The sequence below is a fragment of the Loxodonta africana genome, chromosome 6, assembly GCF_030014295.1.
Source record: "Loxodonta africana isolate mLoxAfr1 chromosome 6, mLoxAfr1.hap2, whole genome shotgun sequence".
NCBI lineage: Eukaryota > Metazoa > Chordata > Mammalia > Proboscidea > Elephantidae > Loxodonta > Loxodonta africana.
The window spans coordinates 78,151,040-78,167,060 of record NC_087347.1 but is presented as its reverse complement, the minus strand read 5'-3'; the positions used below and the strand labels follow the sequence as shown (position 1 = coordinate 78,167,060).

The window sequence follows — 16,021 nt, the reverse complement described above, 5'->3', positions numbered from 1 at the left end:
AAAATAAAACAGATTACTAATACATACAGTGTGATGTAATTTTATTTAATAAAAAATGTGATAGACATAGTATAAAGAACATCTGGTAGGCTGTGTATGTGTGTTAGACAAATGCTCAAATGTTAATAATGGTTATCATTGGGTGATGGCATTCTGGTGATTTTGAATTTTTTACAAGTGCTTTTTGTTATTTCTACACTTTCCATAATGTATACTACTTTTATAATCGAAAAAGGAAGAATCAGTAGATTATCGATGGTTAACAAGTATTTCTTGAGCTCTTGGAAAACGTGGACTATTGTACTACTTCTAATTGTCTTTTACCTATCTATAATTCTCTTTTTCTGCTAGGTTTATGTATTTTTATGAATTACACAACCTTTTTTCCACCTGGGTTTTATTGTTGCCCAATAACAAAGGAAACACAGAGAAACAAAATGCTAAATTTCTGTGACATAACGCAGCCAATCTTTAGCACTGGTGAGTTGCTGACTGTTGGCTGAAGCGTTCTTTTTTTAAATAACTTATTTTTGTTGAGAATATATGCAGCAGAAAAAAACCCAAAACATACACCAATTCAACAATTTCTACATGTACAGTTCAGCGACACTGATGATAGTCTTTGAGTTGTACAATCATTCTTATCCTCCTTTTCTGAGTTGTTCTTCCTCCCCTTAACATAAACTCATTGCTCCCTAAGTTTCCTGTCTGATCTTTTGAGTTGCTGTTGTCAGATTTGATCCCTATAGATAGGTCTTAAAAGAGCATGTGTTCAAGGCAGATATTTTTAACTAGTTAAGCTAAACTGTTGTTTGGTTTTAAGAAGACTTCTGGGGATTCTTTTTTGGCTTAAGGATTAAAGATTGTCTTAGGGCAGTAGTTTCAGGGGTTCATCCACCTATGAGTGTTTTTAATTGAAATTTTTATTGAAATAATTGTAGATTTACACAGTTGTAAGAAATACTACAGTGAGATCTCATGTATCCTTTACTCAGTTTCTCCCATTGGTAACAGTTTGTCACACTATAGTGTTTTCATATATATAGTATAATATTACAACCAGGATATTGATATAGTAAATAAGATTGATACAGTCTCATTCAGATTCTCATTTGTGTGTGTGTGTGTGTGTGTATTTAGTTCCATACAATTTTTCACATGTGTAGGTTCATGTATTAAGTTTTGGGCTGCTAACCTAAAGGTCAGCAGTTCAAATCTACCCAGCAGCTCCATAGGAGAAAAGACCTGGCAATCTGCTCCAGTAAACAGCCGAGAAAACCCCTATAGAGCAGTTCTACCCTGTCCTGTAGGGTCACTATGAATTGAAGTGAACTTGACAACACACAGCAACAACAGGAACACGTATACACTAACTATTTTTTAAAAATATTTATTACAGCTTGTCATGGTTGTTAGGCTTTGAAATAGTTTTCTCATCTGTTAAACTTCAAGCCACATAACCCATAGTGAGGAAATGGCACTCACAGGGGCTCCAGGTATTTGAAGAAGAGATGAATGGGGCTGAGAGTGAATTTCCAGCGATTCCAGGTGTGTAAGATGAATATGCAGACCTGCCGATACTACCAGCCAGGTAGTGATACTGCGATTGGAAAGGACTAAAAGTCTCTCAGCATACTCCCCACTGGAGAAGGTTAAATATTATTAACTAGTACAGTGACATATGCTTTGTAAATGTATGTTCCTTTCTTCCTTCCTTTTTTCTTGTTTTCTTCCCTTCCTTCCTCTTTTTTTTATTAATGTCCTTTTCCAGATTGTAAACTGCATATTTTGGGTATTCCTTCTTGCCACACCACTGCCCAGAGCTTACTTCAGTCCCTTGTGGAGAGATATTTGATTCACATTTAAAAATACAAATACATGTTTTTTAAATAGAAATGACTTGCATCGTTTCTCTGCTTTTTAACTGAGATTAGTATCTTTCAAAGCTTGCATCCTTATTATATTTATTCTCAAATATGTCATAGTACATGAAAGGACTTGGTAGATGTTTGATCTTTGGAAGGTGGTTTTGCTGCCTTTGATTTAAAAAAAAAAAAGTCAATTAAGCGAGCATTTCCTGGTAGAGGTAATCATCAAAGCTTGAAAGTACATATTTCCTTTCAACTATTGTATTTGTAGCATGCTCTATCCAATCCTTCACCTCTCTTTTTGACTCTGTCTCTCTTTTTAAAGAAAGTTTTGACAGCTTGCTTCTGCTAGAGACAGTACTGGAAAAAAGAAAAAATCCAACTTTTTTCTAATGGACAATGGTAAATGGAAAAAACAAACAAAACAAAACAGAAAACCCAAACCCACTTGTCAAGTTGATTCCAACTCATAGCAACCCTATAGGACAGACTAGAAATGCCCCATAGGATTTCCAAGGCTGTAATGTTTACGGAAGCAGATTGCTACATCTTCCTCCCCACACCTGGTGAGTTCGAACTTTCAGTTAGCAGCCCAGCACCTGACCACAGTGCCACCAAGGCTCCTTAATGGATAAAAAAAAAAAAATGGATGATAGTAGTAGGTGATAAAATTGTAGTAGTTGTGTCATGGGTCTTATCTGGTGTCTCATATTCTTTCTGAAGATGAAAAAACTGCCAGAGGTGATTCACAAATTCTTTGGAGAGTAAACACTGATAAAATTTTTTGTATTTTCATATAATCAGGGATAGTTACTAAGAAGATAAGAGTTATATGTTCGTCTTCCCTTTGTATTCTTTACATTCATTTCTTTCTTCTCTCCTTGGGATTTGAGGTTACCTTTTTTCTGACTACTTACGAAATACTTTAAATATAAATTCTTTGGCTGTCTCTACTGGATAATTTGAAAAGAGAACAACTAGTGAGGGGTTGGCATAGGCAACATGAGGGCTCTTTGGGGGCAGTTTCGACATCACCGGAACAGTGGGAATTATAGAAATGGCTTCTCATATTGGAATGGTCAGTCTTCTACCCTCTGAGTCTCAAATGAAAACCCTAAGTAGATGTGGGTATTTAAGAGAATTAAAAAGAGCAGCCCTTGGGAAAGGACAGTAAGACACCTACCATTATAGTTTGACTGATTTGTAATTCATTCATTCATTCATTCAGTTCATTCATTCATTAGTCATTGAGTACCCAGAGTATGCCAAACATATAAATTTTTTTTTTTATGGCATAGTAATTTATTTGAAATAATTCACATGATTTGATTTATTGTGATACCAACCATGGGCCATGTAAATTTTAAAAGGCCCCACTTGTTAAATTCACTTAACTTCTGTTAAAACATTTGTCAGTTACTCCTCACACATACCTTTTCCCTCCAAATTCTTAGAATTGGGGATTTGGCCTGGTCAGTAAATCAGAATGGGGAGCTGATTATGACATTGGCCTTCGTGAGAAATAAATATGCCATCCTCTGCTTCCCTTCCCCTGGGTCTGAGGTTACTGACCTCTCTGGGCCTTTATGCAGAGTGGGGCTGATAATGATCTCACCTCATCTGGCCGAGGTGAGGGTTAAATGAAGTCATGTGCTAGGCTCTGGAGATGTGGACTTTCATTAAGGCCTGGTCCTGCACTGCAGGAGGCCACACACGCATGGAGGAGCGAGAAACACGTTCATACCAGTATCCTGAGAGGTATGAGAGCACCACCATAGAAGACCATCAGGATGGATGGGGTCCTGGAAAGGTTTCCCACATCTGGGCTCTGGGCAAAGGCTAGTTGTGGATGAACTTGGACCCTGATCACATTGCTGGTGTGGACTCACACCAAGCCTGGGCTTGATAATAAGAGTAAACACAGTTTATTGTCCAAACAAGGACACATTTGTCAATAAAGGTGGTGCCATTAATAATGCTGTGGCAACTGGGACTGTGAGGGCAAACAGGTACAAGTGGTCACTCTACTTGATGACCCTTGGCCTTTTTTAGTGCTTTCCCTGATTTCTGGTCTCTTTGTTTTTGCTTGGTACTTTTAGAACTTCTCAAATACCCATGTCTTCGCACAGCATAGCTGAAGTTGAGTAGATTTCTGAGCCTGGTAAAGTCATGGTGTGTAAATGCTATGTACGAAACTGTACATGTGGTACACATCAAAGATTTTAGACAGGTTGTGTGATCTTATCTTTTAACATAGATGCACAATTTATATATATACACACAGAGACATACACATATAAATTGTGCATCTATGTTAAATACACACACACACACACACACACACACACACCTATATATTAGGTTCTGACTCATAGCCAACCTGTAGGACAGAGTGGAACTGCCCCATAGGATTTCCAAGGCTGTAATCTTTACAGAGGAAGCCCTGGTGGCATAGTGGTCAAGTGCTAACAGCTGCTAACCAATAGGTCAGCAGTTCAAATCCATCCACTCACTCCTTGGAAACTCTATGGGGCAGTTCTACTCTGTCCTATAGGGTCACTATGAGTTGGAATCAACTAGATGGCAGTTGGTTTGGTTTTTGGTTTTTGGTAATCTTTACGGAAGTGACTGCCACATCTTTTACCTGAGGAGCAGCTGGTGGGCTCAAACCACCAACCCTTCAGTTAACAGCTGAATGTTTAACCACTGCACCACCAGGGCTGCTATATATATATGTAATTATTATTAAAATAATCATATCAAATAATTAATAATTATATTAAATATAATTTATATATCAAGCAGTATATGTGATGTTAATTATTAAAATATTTATGTGATATATCTAGCATAATTATTAAAAATTTTTACATACAAGGAGATTGAGGCCTAGGGGGTTAATTTCTGCAGGTAGGACTCCATAGCCAGATGGTAGCAGTGATGGTTCTCACCCTGTCTTTTTGGGCATTGCTTTAAAAATTTTAAATTTAAAGACTTAAAAAAGAAGGGAAAGGGGCATAAAACATTGTAGTGTTTAATAAATACTAAAAAAAAACATTATGAATGCTTTTTTAAGTTTCTCTGGAGGCTGATAGTAAAGGTAAGGAAATTGCCGTTGAAGAGACTGAGTTGCCTTACTGCCTGCCCACACATTGTTACCTGCGCACAAAGAATGCTGATTTGTCAGCAGTACTCAGAACAATGGTAGCAACAGTGAAAACTTATTTACTGAAGATGATCAAATTTCTTGACCCCCTACTGGGTATGCCCAGGCATTGTCCTGGTTCATTCAAAGATGAAATGATCAGTCTTTGCATTTAAACTGCGGTTTAGATGAAAGAAGACCATGTACTAGACCAACAGGAAGCTACAAGGATGGTGATCACAAATACCAAATAGGAATTTAAACACAGTGTTTCAGAAGTTGTGGGAATGGGGAAGACAGGCAGGGTTGGGGTGGCGGGAACCCAACAGGGAAGAGTAGAAGTTGATTTTGGCCTTTATACCAAATTAATTTTGACATTTTTGTTAATTTTTCACTTTCACTGGACCTTGTGTCTTTTCACTCAATGAATAGGTGAACAACCATAAAGCAGAAGACTTTGTCAAAGAAACAAGTTCTGGCTGCCCTTCTGTGGTCATTACCCATTAAGCACCTTTTTTTTTTGCCCATATAGCTATATCCATAGCTCCATGATTATTGTTCGTAGTAATGATTCAGAGTCATTAGGAAAAGATTACATTTCTCTTCAAGAAGATAGGGGCATGGGTAATGTGTCTTAGAAAATTGTACATGAAAAAGAATTGAGAAGGCAGAAGTTTTGGGAAAACTCCAGTTTCTAAAAGATTTAGATACTGGGAAACAATGATTTTTTTTTCCCCCACTTTTATCTCAGGGAGCCCAGTGTAACAGACATAATATTGTGTTATCTATGTTTCCTGGTCTAAGCTTGCTCATGTACAATGTTGTACCTTCCTCGTTGAGTGAATTTTCTTCTTTTCTATTTGAAATAGGACCAGGTAGGGTATTAAGTGGTACTGTGTATATAAACTTCATTAGTCCATTGTCTACTGTTTTTTAATCTCATTGACTGTTATTAAAGAAGCTTCATCCAAGATACTCATGACCTGTTTTGTGCATTTGTCAGTTTTTGCTTTTGGCCAACATTAAATTTACTTGGGTAATACTTTCATGTGATATTAAATTATTTTCAACTTGCCAACCAAAAGACAAACAGCTCAATCAAAAAATGGAGTTGAATAGACATTTGACTAATGAAGAAAATACAAATGGCCAACAACCATGTGAAAAAATGTTCAACATCTTAGTCATTAGGGAAATGCAAATCAAAACCACAGTGAGATATCCTTTCATCCCCACTGAGATGGCTGTGATTGAAAAAAAAAAGGAAACAACAGGTGTTAGTAAGAATGTGAAGTTGGAACCATCGTCCATTGCTGATGGGATTGTAAAATGGTACAGATGCTGTAGAAAACAGTTCAGCAATTCCTCAAAAAGTTAAACATAGAATTACCATATGATCCAACAATTCCACTCCTGGGTATATACCCTAAAGAATTGAAAGCAGGAATGCAAACAGTTACTTGTACGCCAATGCTCATTGCAGCACTATTCACAGTAGCCAGAAGGTAAAACAACCTAAAAGCCCATCAACAGATGAATAGATAGACAAAATGTGGTACATATGTATGATGGAATATTATTCAGCTATAAAGAGAAAAGTCTTGATACATGCTACAAAATGAATGAAACCTAAAAACATTTGGAGTGAAATAAGTCAGTCAGAAAGGGACAAATACTATATGATCTTACTTACATGAAATATCTAGAATAGGCAAATGTGTAGAGACCAAAGTTTATTAGTGGTTACCAAGAGGGAGGGCGAAAGAGTGAGGCATTGCTTAGAGGGCACTGAATTTCTGTAAAAGATGATGGAAAAATTTGCACAAAATGATGATGAATGTAATTAATGTCATGGAGCTGTACATGTAAAAATGTTTTTTATTAGTAGAAAATGTTAAATGTCACTGCTAAAATGGAATATTTACAGAATCTTATTTTTAAAAATCATTTAGCCTAAAATAACTCTTGAAGTTGTAAATAAATGCCTTTTCTTTTTTACCCAGTTTTAGAGACCTTTGGGAGCCCAGGCACCCCACCTGCGCTCATTTGCTGCCTCATTCACACACCAAACATGGTGATTGAGGAGAGCTCAGTCCTTGCATTCTTCTTGATATAGTCATTTGCTTATGATAAAAACAGTTCTGTTTATGCTCATGAACAGTTCAGACTTTTCAGCTTGTCTGGACATCATGCCATTTTATATCCTTCATTACACCTTGTGAGAAAGAAGCACGTAACCACAAAGCAGGGAATTTTAAGAAGCCACAAGGAATTGGGGCTGGATATGGCACACTTTTATTATGGGGAAGAGTCCCTCGATGGCTCAAATGGTTAAACACTTGACTCTAACAGCAAGGTTGGCAGTTTGAACCTACCCAGAGGTGCCTTAGAAGAAAGGCCTGGCAATCAGCTTCCAGAAGAGTCACACCTATGAAAACCCTGTGGAGCACAGTTATACTCTGCAATGAATGATGCTGCCATGAGTCAGAATCTCTTTAATGGCAACTGGTTGGTTGGTTATTATAGAGACAAAATGGCCAGGTTTATGACTAAAGCCAAAAAACTAAACCTGTTGCTGTCAAGTCTGTTTTGATTCAAGGTGACCCCATGTGTTACAGAACAGAAATGAGCTTCATAGGGTTTTCTTGGCAGCAGATTGTCAGATCTTTCTTCCATGCTGCCACTGGGTGAGTTCGAACTGCCAACCTTTTGCTTAGTAAAAAAAAAAAACAAAAAACTAGTGCTTAGTAGTCAAGCACAAATCATTTGTACCACGTAGGTACCTCATGGTTATGACTAAACAGGTAATCAAAAAACACACTCACTGCATGTGCAATCAGATGCTTAGTAAATACTTTCTTATAGTAAAAATATAAAATGACTATTGCTAGTTGTATCAGGCCTAGTAAGAAGAGTATAGACTATATCATTTTATATTATGGTTTGTTTTATTTATATATCTCACTTAACAAGTATGACATTTGATAGTCTTTGTATCTGTTGAGTCTCATTAGAACTTGAAGATCAGGAGGTTTAAATTTTTTAAGAGGATTTCCTTTCACAGTTGCTGCTGGGAGACTAAAGGAGAAAACAAAAGTCAGGCCTGCTTTATAGTTACCGATATGAGTGTTGACAATGTGTGCTCATAAAATTCTATCAGCACTTCACTGGGACAACTGAATAATGTATAACTGGTGACATTAAAGGCAGCTGTAGAAAGAATAACTCTGACCTACATTTTTTGTTTTTTTAATTTTTAGATTTGTAGCCAAACCATGTGCTATAGCCCTCAACATCCAGGCCAATGGACCACAGATCGCTCCACCAAATGCCATTCTGGAAAAGGTCTTCACTGCAATTACAAAGGTATGATTGTCCTTTCTTGGGGTTTGAACTCTCCTGACCACCATTCTCAACCTGAAGTCATTCAGTCTTTCTCTCCTGGGTTTTGAGAATCAACTTTTTCTCAGTCTCATGCTGGAAAGTGTGCTCTTGGAAAGAATGCAAACATTGCGACCCAACCAAAACAGGTAGAAGGTGAATAAACATGAGCGTTTGAGGCATGTTGGTTTACTCTCAAGGTGATTCTTGAAGCTTGTCTGTGAAGAACTGTCTGGATTAGATAGTGATCAGTTTGATTCTGTGCCTCTTAATTTCAGGTGACATGAAGCAGTACTTATAAGAGCTGTGTAATGCTTTGTGGAGGTGACTGGGTAGAGCTGAGAGATATGATTTATGTGTATGTGAAAAAAAATCCCTGTTTGCTTATAGCATTGTCCATGTATTCTAGGAGTTGTGATAAATAAGCCAGTGTGAACAACAGCAATAAAAAAAGAATAATTGAAGAAGAAGAGAGTTGCCACATAAAGGAATGAAGGACCAGGGTCAGGAGAGCTATAAGTGAAGACATAGGTTCACTGTGAAGAAGAAAAAACTGAAGAAAGCACAAATTTATACATAGTAATTAATAACAACATAATTAATTTGTGGGGAGTTAAAGTTTAAACTTGAATAGGTTAAAGAGAGCAGATCCTGGGAGGGAGAAAGACTTGGGAATGTCAGCCTCCCCTCCTGCCCTCCAAGTTGATATCGCCACATAAGAACAAAGAAGGAGGAGAAATACAGAAGTCAGAAACCTTCAATCTAAGGGTGTAAGAAAATAAAGCAAATCAGAGAGCCCATATACCTTATAGTTGGTGAGATGCAGAAGAGTAACATCTTATGGGAAGTATTAAATGTTCATATATTAAATGGTTCGTTTTTGCTCTTTCTTTTTCTCAGAGAATTACTCAGGCTTCTAAAATGCAACTTGACAGTGTTAAGCAAATTTTGTTCCATTTTTGGTATTTGTTTGCTAATCATTTGTACTACTTGTCTCTTGTCTTAAAATGAAATAATTCAAATATCCAAGCATTTTTGCTTATTTTATGGTCTTCATATATTCTAAGATTTGCTATGTTTTTTTTCTTCTATCCTTTTAAAAATGACATTTTTCTTGGAAAAGTATAAAAAAGCACCAGGTATTTTTTTTGTGTCTCCGCTATTAAGAAGAGGTGAATCCATGGAATTTTAGGAAAAGCTCTTTTGGTAGTTTGTTGATTTTAGATTGTCAAGTTCCATCCTGCAGGGACATGTATCCTATGGTATTTAAACGGAGAAAATATTAGGGGAAAACTTGCATTTTCATTTAGTATGTCAATTTACTGCACCAGAATACCTTTTTCCCTCTAAAATATAGATGTGTAAGGAGTTAAATGAGGTTCATTTTTTAATGTGATTATAACATATTTCTAATTACTTTGTGAGGTACTCTACCCAGAAACCCAGTGCCGTCGAGCCGATTCTGACTCATAGCGACCCTATAGGACAGAGTAGAACTGCCCCATAGAGTTTCCAAGGAGCGCAGATGCGTTAAATGACAATATACTGAATGGGTAACAAAATGAGTTTTCTACCCAAATTTTATGCATCCCTTTAGAAATCTTGCAGTGGGCACTTTATGTCCCTTGCATTCTATTTATTATGGTTACTGGAGAAATTTCCTCCGTAAAGGTAATAAAATAGTTTTGTAGCCAGGTTGATTGCTCTAGAGAAGTTTTGCTTCTAGCTAATTATAATGATCACATTCTGTTAGTTTCCAAGGTGATTCCTTTGGAACATGATTAAGACAGAAACCTGATGCTTTGAATATAAAAGCAGCAAAAGTTGGAACTACTTTCCTATGTATTCTTTGTAATTCTCCAGCCTTATTTTTTACATGAAAAAGTAACAGGTCAGTCGACTGGATTAAGAGGGGCAGGATTTGGGGAGGATTGAACAGCATCTATAAGTGTCTGAGTGATCATTCAGCCTCCTGGTTTGGACCACAGTTCCAAGTAACCTTTTGTAGAAGACCGAGGCTATTATTCTTCAAGTGTATAGGGCTGTGCCCTCAAAGACTCTTTAAATCTGCTCTGTACTAGACTGGCCATATAATTCGTGCATCCCAGTACAGAATGAAAATGTGGGACTCCTTATTCAAAAAAGCATGAAAAATTATCACTAAAGGCACAAAAATATAAAAAGCAGTGTTTCTATCTTATTTTCAAAGTGAAATTCAGTCCAGAAAGCATTAATGAAGAATTGGCTTTTTGTTGCCAAAAGATACAATTTGCAATGGGGATGAAATAGTTATGAATATGTATATATTAAATATCAGTGTATCTGTATTCATAAATAAGAATTAAAGAGAAATAGCAATACAATAGTAAGAAATTTTAATTTACCTCTAGGTTATGACAGATCAAGTAAAAAATACAAACCAGAATATATAAATTATAAGAAGTATAATTAACTAGGAGGGGCTAAAGGGCTACATTTAGAATCTTATACTCTCAATATAGACTATTCATTTACTAAAATTCAACCTGCATTATACCACAGAACAGATAATTAATATTAGGTATCTAAAAAATTAGTTTTTTTTTTAATATTAAATGGTTCATTTTTGCTCTTTCTTTAATACTTCCCATGAGATGTTACTCTTCTGTTGTTTTCTTCTTTCTTACCAGGCCAGAGCATCTCACCAACTGTAAGGTATATGGGCTCTCTGATTTGCTTTATTTTCTTACACCCTTAGATTGAAGGTTTCTGACTTCTGTATTTTTCCTCCTTCTTTGTTCTTATGGCGATATGTCTGGATATTTTAAAATGTTGTATTAATAAATTTCTGAGTAAAAATGAAATTTCAGAGTATTTAGAAAACAGTGATAATGAAACCATTAGATACAAGCATATGTGCAGTTTGGAAGCAGTACTCAGATGAAAACATATATATGAAAAGCATAATTGAGCACTTACTGAAACATTAGAAAATGAACAACGAAATAAATGAAAGTGGAAGAAATAAAAGGAAATTAAATGTTAGCAAAACTACAGAATTAAAAATTAATCCAAAGGTACTTTATTTTTTTTTTTTACTGCTAATCCAATCAAGAAAAAAACTGAAGAAAGCACAAATTTACACATAGTAATTAACAACAACATAATAATCGACAGCCACAGAAACAGATTAAAATAAAAAAATAGACTTCTATTAATTCTGTATAAATAAAATTGAAGAACTTGGATAAAATGGAAAATGTTCTAGGAAAATATAATTTACCATATACAGTTTACTCTGTATGTATGTAAGTGTATGTGTGTGTATATAAAAACCAAATTGAAAGAGCTAAGCTACAAGAAGTATCAAAGGCCAGATGCTTTCACAAGAGAATTCTAACATATCAGTATAGAATAGATAATTCCAATGCTGTTTAGACTATACTAATGGATAAAAAATTAAGAAAACCATCCAAATTCTTTTTTATGTAGCAGTAAAACATTAGTATCAAACCTGACAAAAATTGCACCGAAAGAATGAGATTACAAACTAATCATACTTATTAATATCAATGAAAAAAAAATGCTAGATAAAGTTTAGCAAACAGAATCTAGTAGTACATTAAAAGAATTATTCATCATTACCAAATAGGGTTTATTCTAGGAATCCAAGGCCTTCCCTGTATATAATATGAAAAAATCTATAAAAATAATTAACTCATTGTATTAATAGATCCAAGAAGAAAAATCACATGATCATAACTCTGGATACTGAAATCTAACATTATTGTAATTAAAAAAAAAAAAAACCTAGGAATAGGTGGTTTCAAAAGAAACATGATAAATACATTTGGATCTTGGCCCTAATTTGGCTGATTTTATATTAAATTTGCAAGTAAATATGGGAAAGATAAAAAAACATAAAAAGAAGAGAGGAGGAGGTAAAACAATTGCTATTTGAAGATGCATTCATTCATTCAACAATTATTCATTGAGTCCCTACTATATTCTAGGTACTAGTGGAAAAAAGTATTAAAAATTCCCTTTTTTATGGAGCTCGCATTCCAGTAATATGCTATTATAATGAAGAAGAACCTGGCATCAGGATTGAAGGGAGTCTCATTAACAACCTTTGATATGCAGATAACACAACTTTGCTTCCTGAAAGTGAAGAGGACTTGAAGCACTTACTGATGAAGATCAAAGACCACAGCCTTCAGTATGAATTACACCCCAAGGTAAAGAAAACAAAAATCCTCGCAACTGGACCAATAAGCAACATCATAATAAATGGAGAAAAGATTGAAGTTATTAAAGGATTTCATTTTATTTGGATTCACAACCAACACCCATTGAAGCAGCAGTTAAGAAATCAAAGGACATATTGCCTTGGGCAAATCCGCTGCAAAAGACGTGTTTAAAATATTAAAAAGCAAAGATACCATTTTGAGGACTAAGGTGCCCCTGACCCAAGACATGGTATTTTCAGTTGCCTTGTATGCATGTGAAAGCCGGACAATGAGTAAGGAAGACCAAAGAATTGATGCCTTTGAATTATGGTGTTGGTGAAAAACATTAAATATACATACCATGGGCTGGCAGAAAAAATCTGTCTTAGAAGCACAGCCAGAATGCCCCTGAAAAGCAAGGATAGTGAGACTTCATGTCACGTACTTTAAACATGTTATCAGGAGAAACCAGTCCCTGGAGAAGGACATCACGCTTGGTAAAGTAGAGGGTCAGCAAAAAAGAGGAAGACCCTGGATGGGGTGGATTGACACAGTGGCTGCAACAACAGGCTCACACATAGCACCAATGGTGAGAATGGTGCAGGACCTGGCAGTATTTTGTTCTCTTGTACATAGGGTCACTATGAGTCAGGACCAATTCAACAGCACCTAACAACAACAACATACCTGGAAAATTAAGGGAGTCAAGTGAAAAACTACCACAGACTATATGGAACTTTAGTACAAAATTAATACACAGAAACCAATTGCTTTTATATACATATATATATGCTAACAATAAGCAGTTAGAAGATGTAAGTACTTTATTTATAATATTTTTTAGGAATAAGTGTGACAAGATATTTGTAAAGCGTTTTTTGAAGAAAAATTTAGAGCACTCTTGAAGGACACAAAAAATGAATAAAGATTTTAATTCACCGTATGTTAATTTAAGAATTTAGTGTGGTCTCATGAAAAATACCAACAGATTTGTTAAATCATTTGTTTATTTTGATATGAGACAAATTCTTTCTAAAGTTCATATAGAAAAATGAACAAGGGTTTCTGGGAAAACTTTGAAAAAGAAAGTCTTCAACTAGCCATTCCAGATATTAAGACATGGTTTGAAGTCATGATAATTATAGCTGTATAGTTCTAGCACATAAATAATAAACCAATGAAAGGAGAGATTTGGTTTCTCAGTGGTGAAAAGATTAATGGTAATTGGGATATCTGGGTAGCCATCTAGAAACAAATTAAGTTAGATTCATACCTCACACTGTCCACCACAGTGTATTCCAAATACACCAAAGATTTGAATGTAAACATTAAAACCTGTAATGCTTAGAAGAAAATATGGGGGAATTTTTTTGAACATGGGGGTAGGGAAGGCTTTTCTAATTATGACTTCAGATTCAGAATCTCTAACAGAAAAGACTGATAAATTCAAATATATTTTCAAAAAACTTACCCAGTGCCTATTCAAAAAACTTACACAAGTAAAAAAACACCATAAACAAATTCTAAAAAAACAGGAAAAAATGTTACTTTTGATATAGGCAAAGATTTTGTCACTCTAATAAATGAAGAAATATCTGCAAATCAACAAAGAAAATACCAACAAATAAAAAAATACAGACAATTAATATGAGCAGACTGTTCACAAAAGAAATACAGATGGTTTTTACAATGATGAATCAGTGAAACATCTCACAACGTGGATAAATCTGGAAGGCATTTTATTGAGTGAAATTAGTTGCAAAAGGACAAATATTGTATGAGACCACTATTATAAGAACTCCAGAAAAGGTTTAAACACAGAAGAAAACATTATTTGATGATTATGAGAGGGGAATTCACTAGCTAGATAAAAAAAAAAAAATTTTTTTTGATAGTGGACAAGAATTATCTTAGGTGAAGGGAAGGACAACACACAATACAAGGGAGGTCAGCATGACTGGACTAAACACAATCAAACACTTTGAGGGATAGAGTAATAGGGGCAGGAGTCTGGGAACCATGGTTTTGGGGGACATCTAGGTCAACTGGCATAAAAATGTTTATTAAGAAAGCATTCTGCATCCCACTTTGGTGAGTGGCATCTGGGGTCTTAAAAGATTTGAAGAGTGTGCTTCTTAGTTCAAATAGATACACAACACTAAATGGGCAGCCCCTGTCTGGTGGCAAGATGAGAAGACAGAAAGGGATAGGAGCTGGCTGAATGGAGGTGGGAAATAGGGGGTGGAAAGGGGGAGTGTCCTGTCATAGGGATGGCAACTAGGGTCACATAACAATATGTGTATAAGTTTTTATATGGAAAACTAACTTGAGCTGTAAACTTTCACCTAAAGCACAATTTAAAAAAAAAAAAAGAAAGAAATACAAGGGATTTTTAAAACACATGAAAAGGTGCTTCTCTCATAAAAGGGAAATACAAATTAAAACTGCAGATCCTACATTGTGCATATCAGATTGGGAAAAAAAGTGAAAAACTTGATAATATATTTGGTTGATGAGGCCTTTGGGAAATGGGCGCTATTGCTGATGAGAATGTAAATTGGTAACAATCAGTAATGAGGTATTGTTTTAATATCTAAATACATCACAAGCACATAAACTGCCAGGAATTTATCCCACAGATATACCTGTACGATACAACCTATGACAAGGTTATTGTATAGCATTGAATAGAGTGTAGTAGTGGAAGTTTAGATACTACTTAAATATCTATCAATGGGGGAATAGACAAGTCAATATGGCATAACCCTACAGTTCTACAAAAGAATGGGGACGTTCTCTATATACCTATATTGAAACATTTCCGGGTGTGTTCTGAAGTGTAAAACTCAAAGTCCAGAACAGTGCATGTAATGTGCAGCCATTTGTGTGACAAGGAGGATATTACATTCGTGTTAAAATTTCCTTATATTTGCATAAAAACCTCTGGAAAGAAAGTGATTTAATCACCGTGGCTACCCAGTGGGAAGGGGAGAGTAGGAAATGAGAGAGTAGGAACAAAATTGGAAGTTGAGACTTTGGATAATTTTTGCTTTGTGAACCATGTGAATGTTTTATCTATCAATACACCTAGAAAATACAATTAAAAATGAATTCCTTTAGGAGAACGGTATGGCCAAGGTATGTTGTAGGTGGTGAGTTTTCTCTGTTTCATATTTTTGATTGAGAGACTCAAAAGGAGAATGTAGATGGCATTGTTACTACTAAAAAAAATAACTCAAAGTACATGACCTACTAAAAGTCGGCAAATAAATTTTAGAGACACAAGGTCAGTGCGTTTTGCGCCCTTAGCTTTAACCTTCAGGACATTTGCTGTGTTTCCTGGATATCTGACTCTTTGAGCTGCTTGAGATGCTTTTAGAAAGATGTCATGTGCAATCTACCCTTGTAACTTGAAGACT

The 16,021-nt window shown here is 35.5% G+C and overlaps 1 protein-coding gene across 1 annotated transcript in view; it reads left to right on the top strand.

The window, feature by feature from the left end:
- CERS6 (ceramide synthase 6) overlaps window positions 1-16,021 on the top strand; it is a 324,304-nt gene that overhangs the window by 83,595 nt on the left and 224,688 nt on the right. The window contains exon 2 of the mRNA XM_064287027.1: window positions 8,274-8,379. Within this exon, the coding sequence (XP_064143097.1) occupies window positions 8,274-8,379 (106 nt within the window). The remainder of the gene's footprint in view (window positions 1-8,273; window positions 8,380-16,021) is intronic.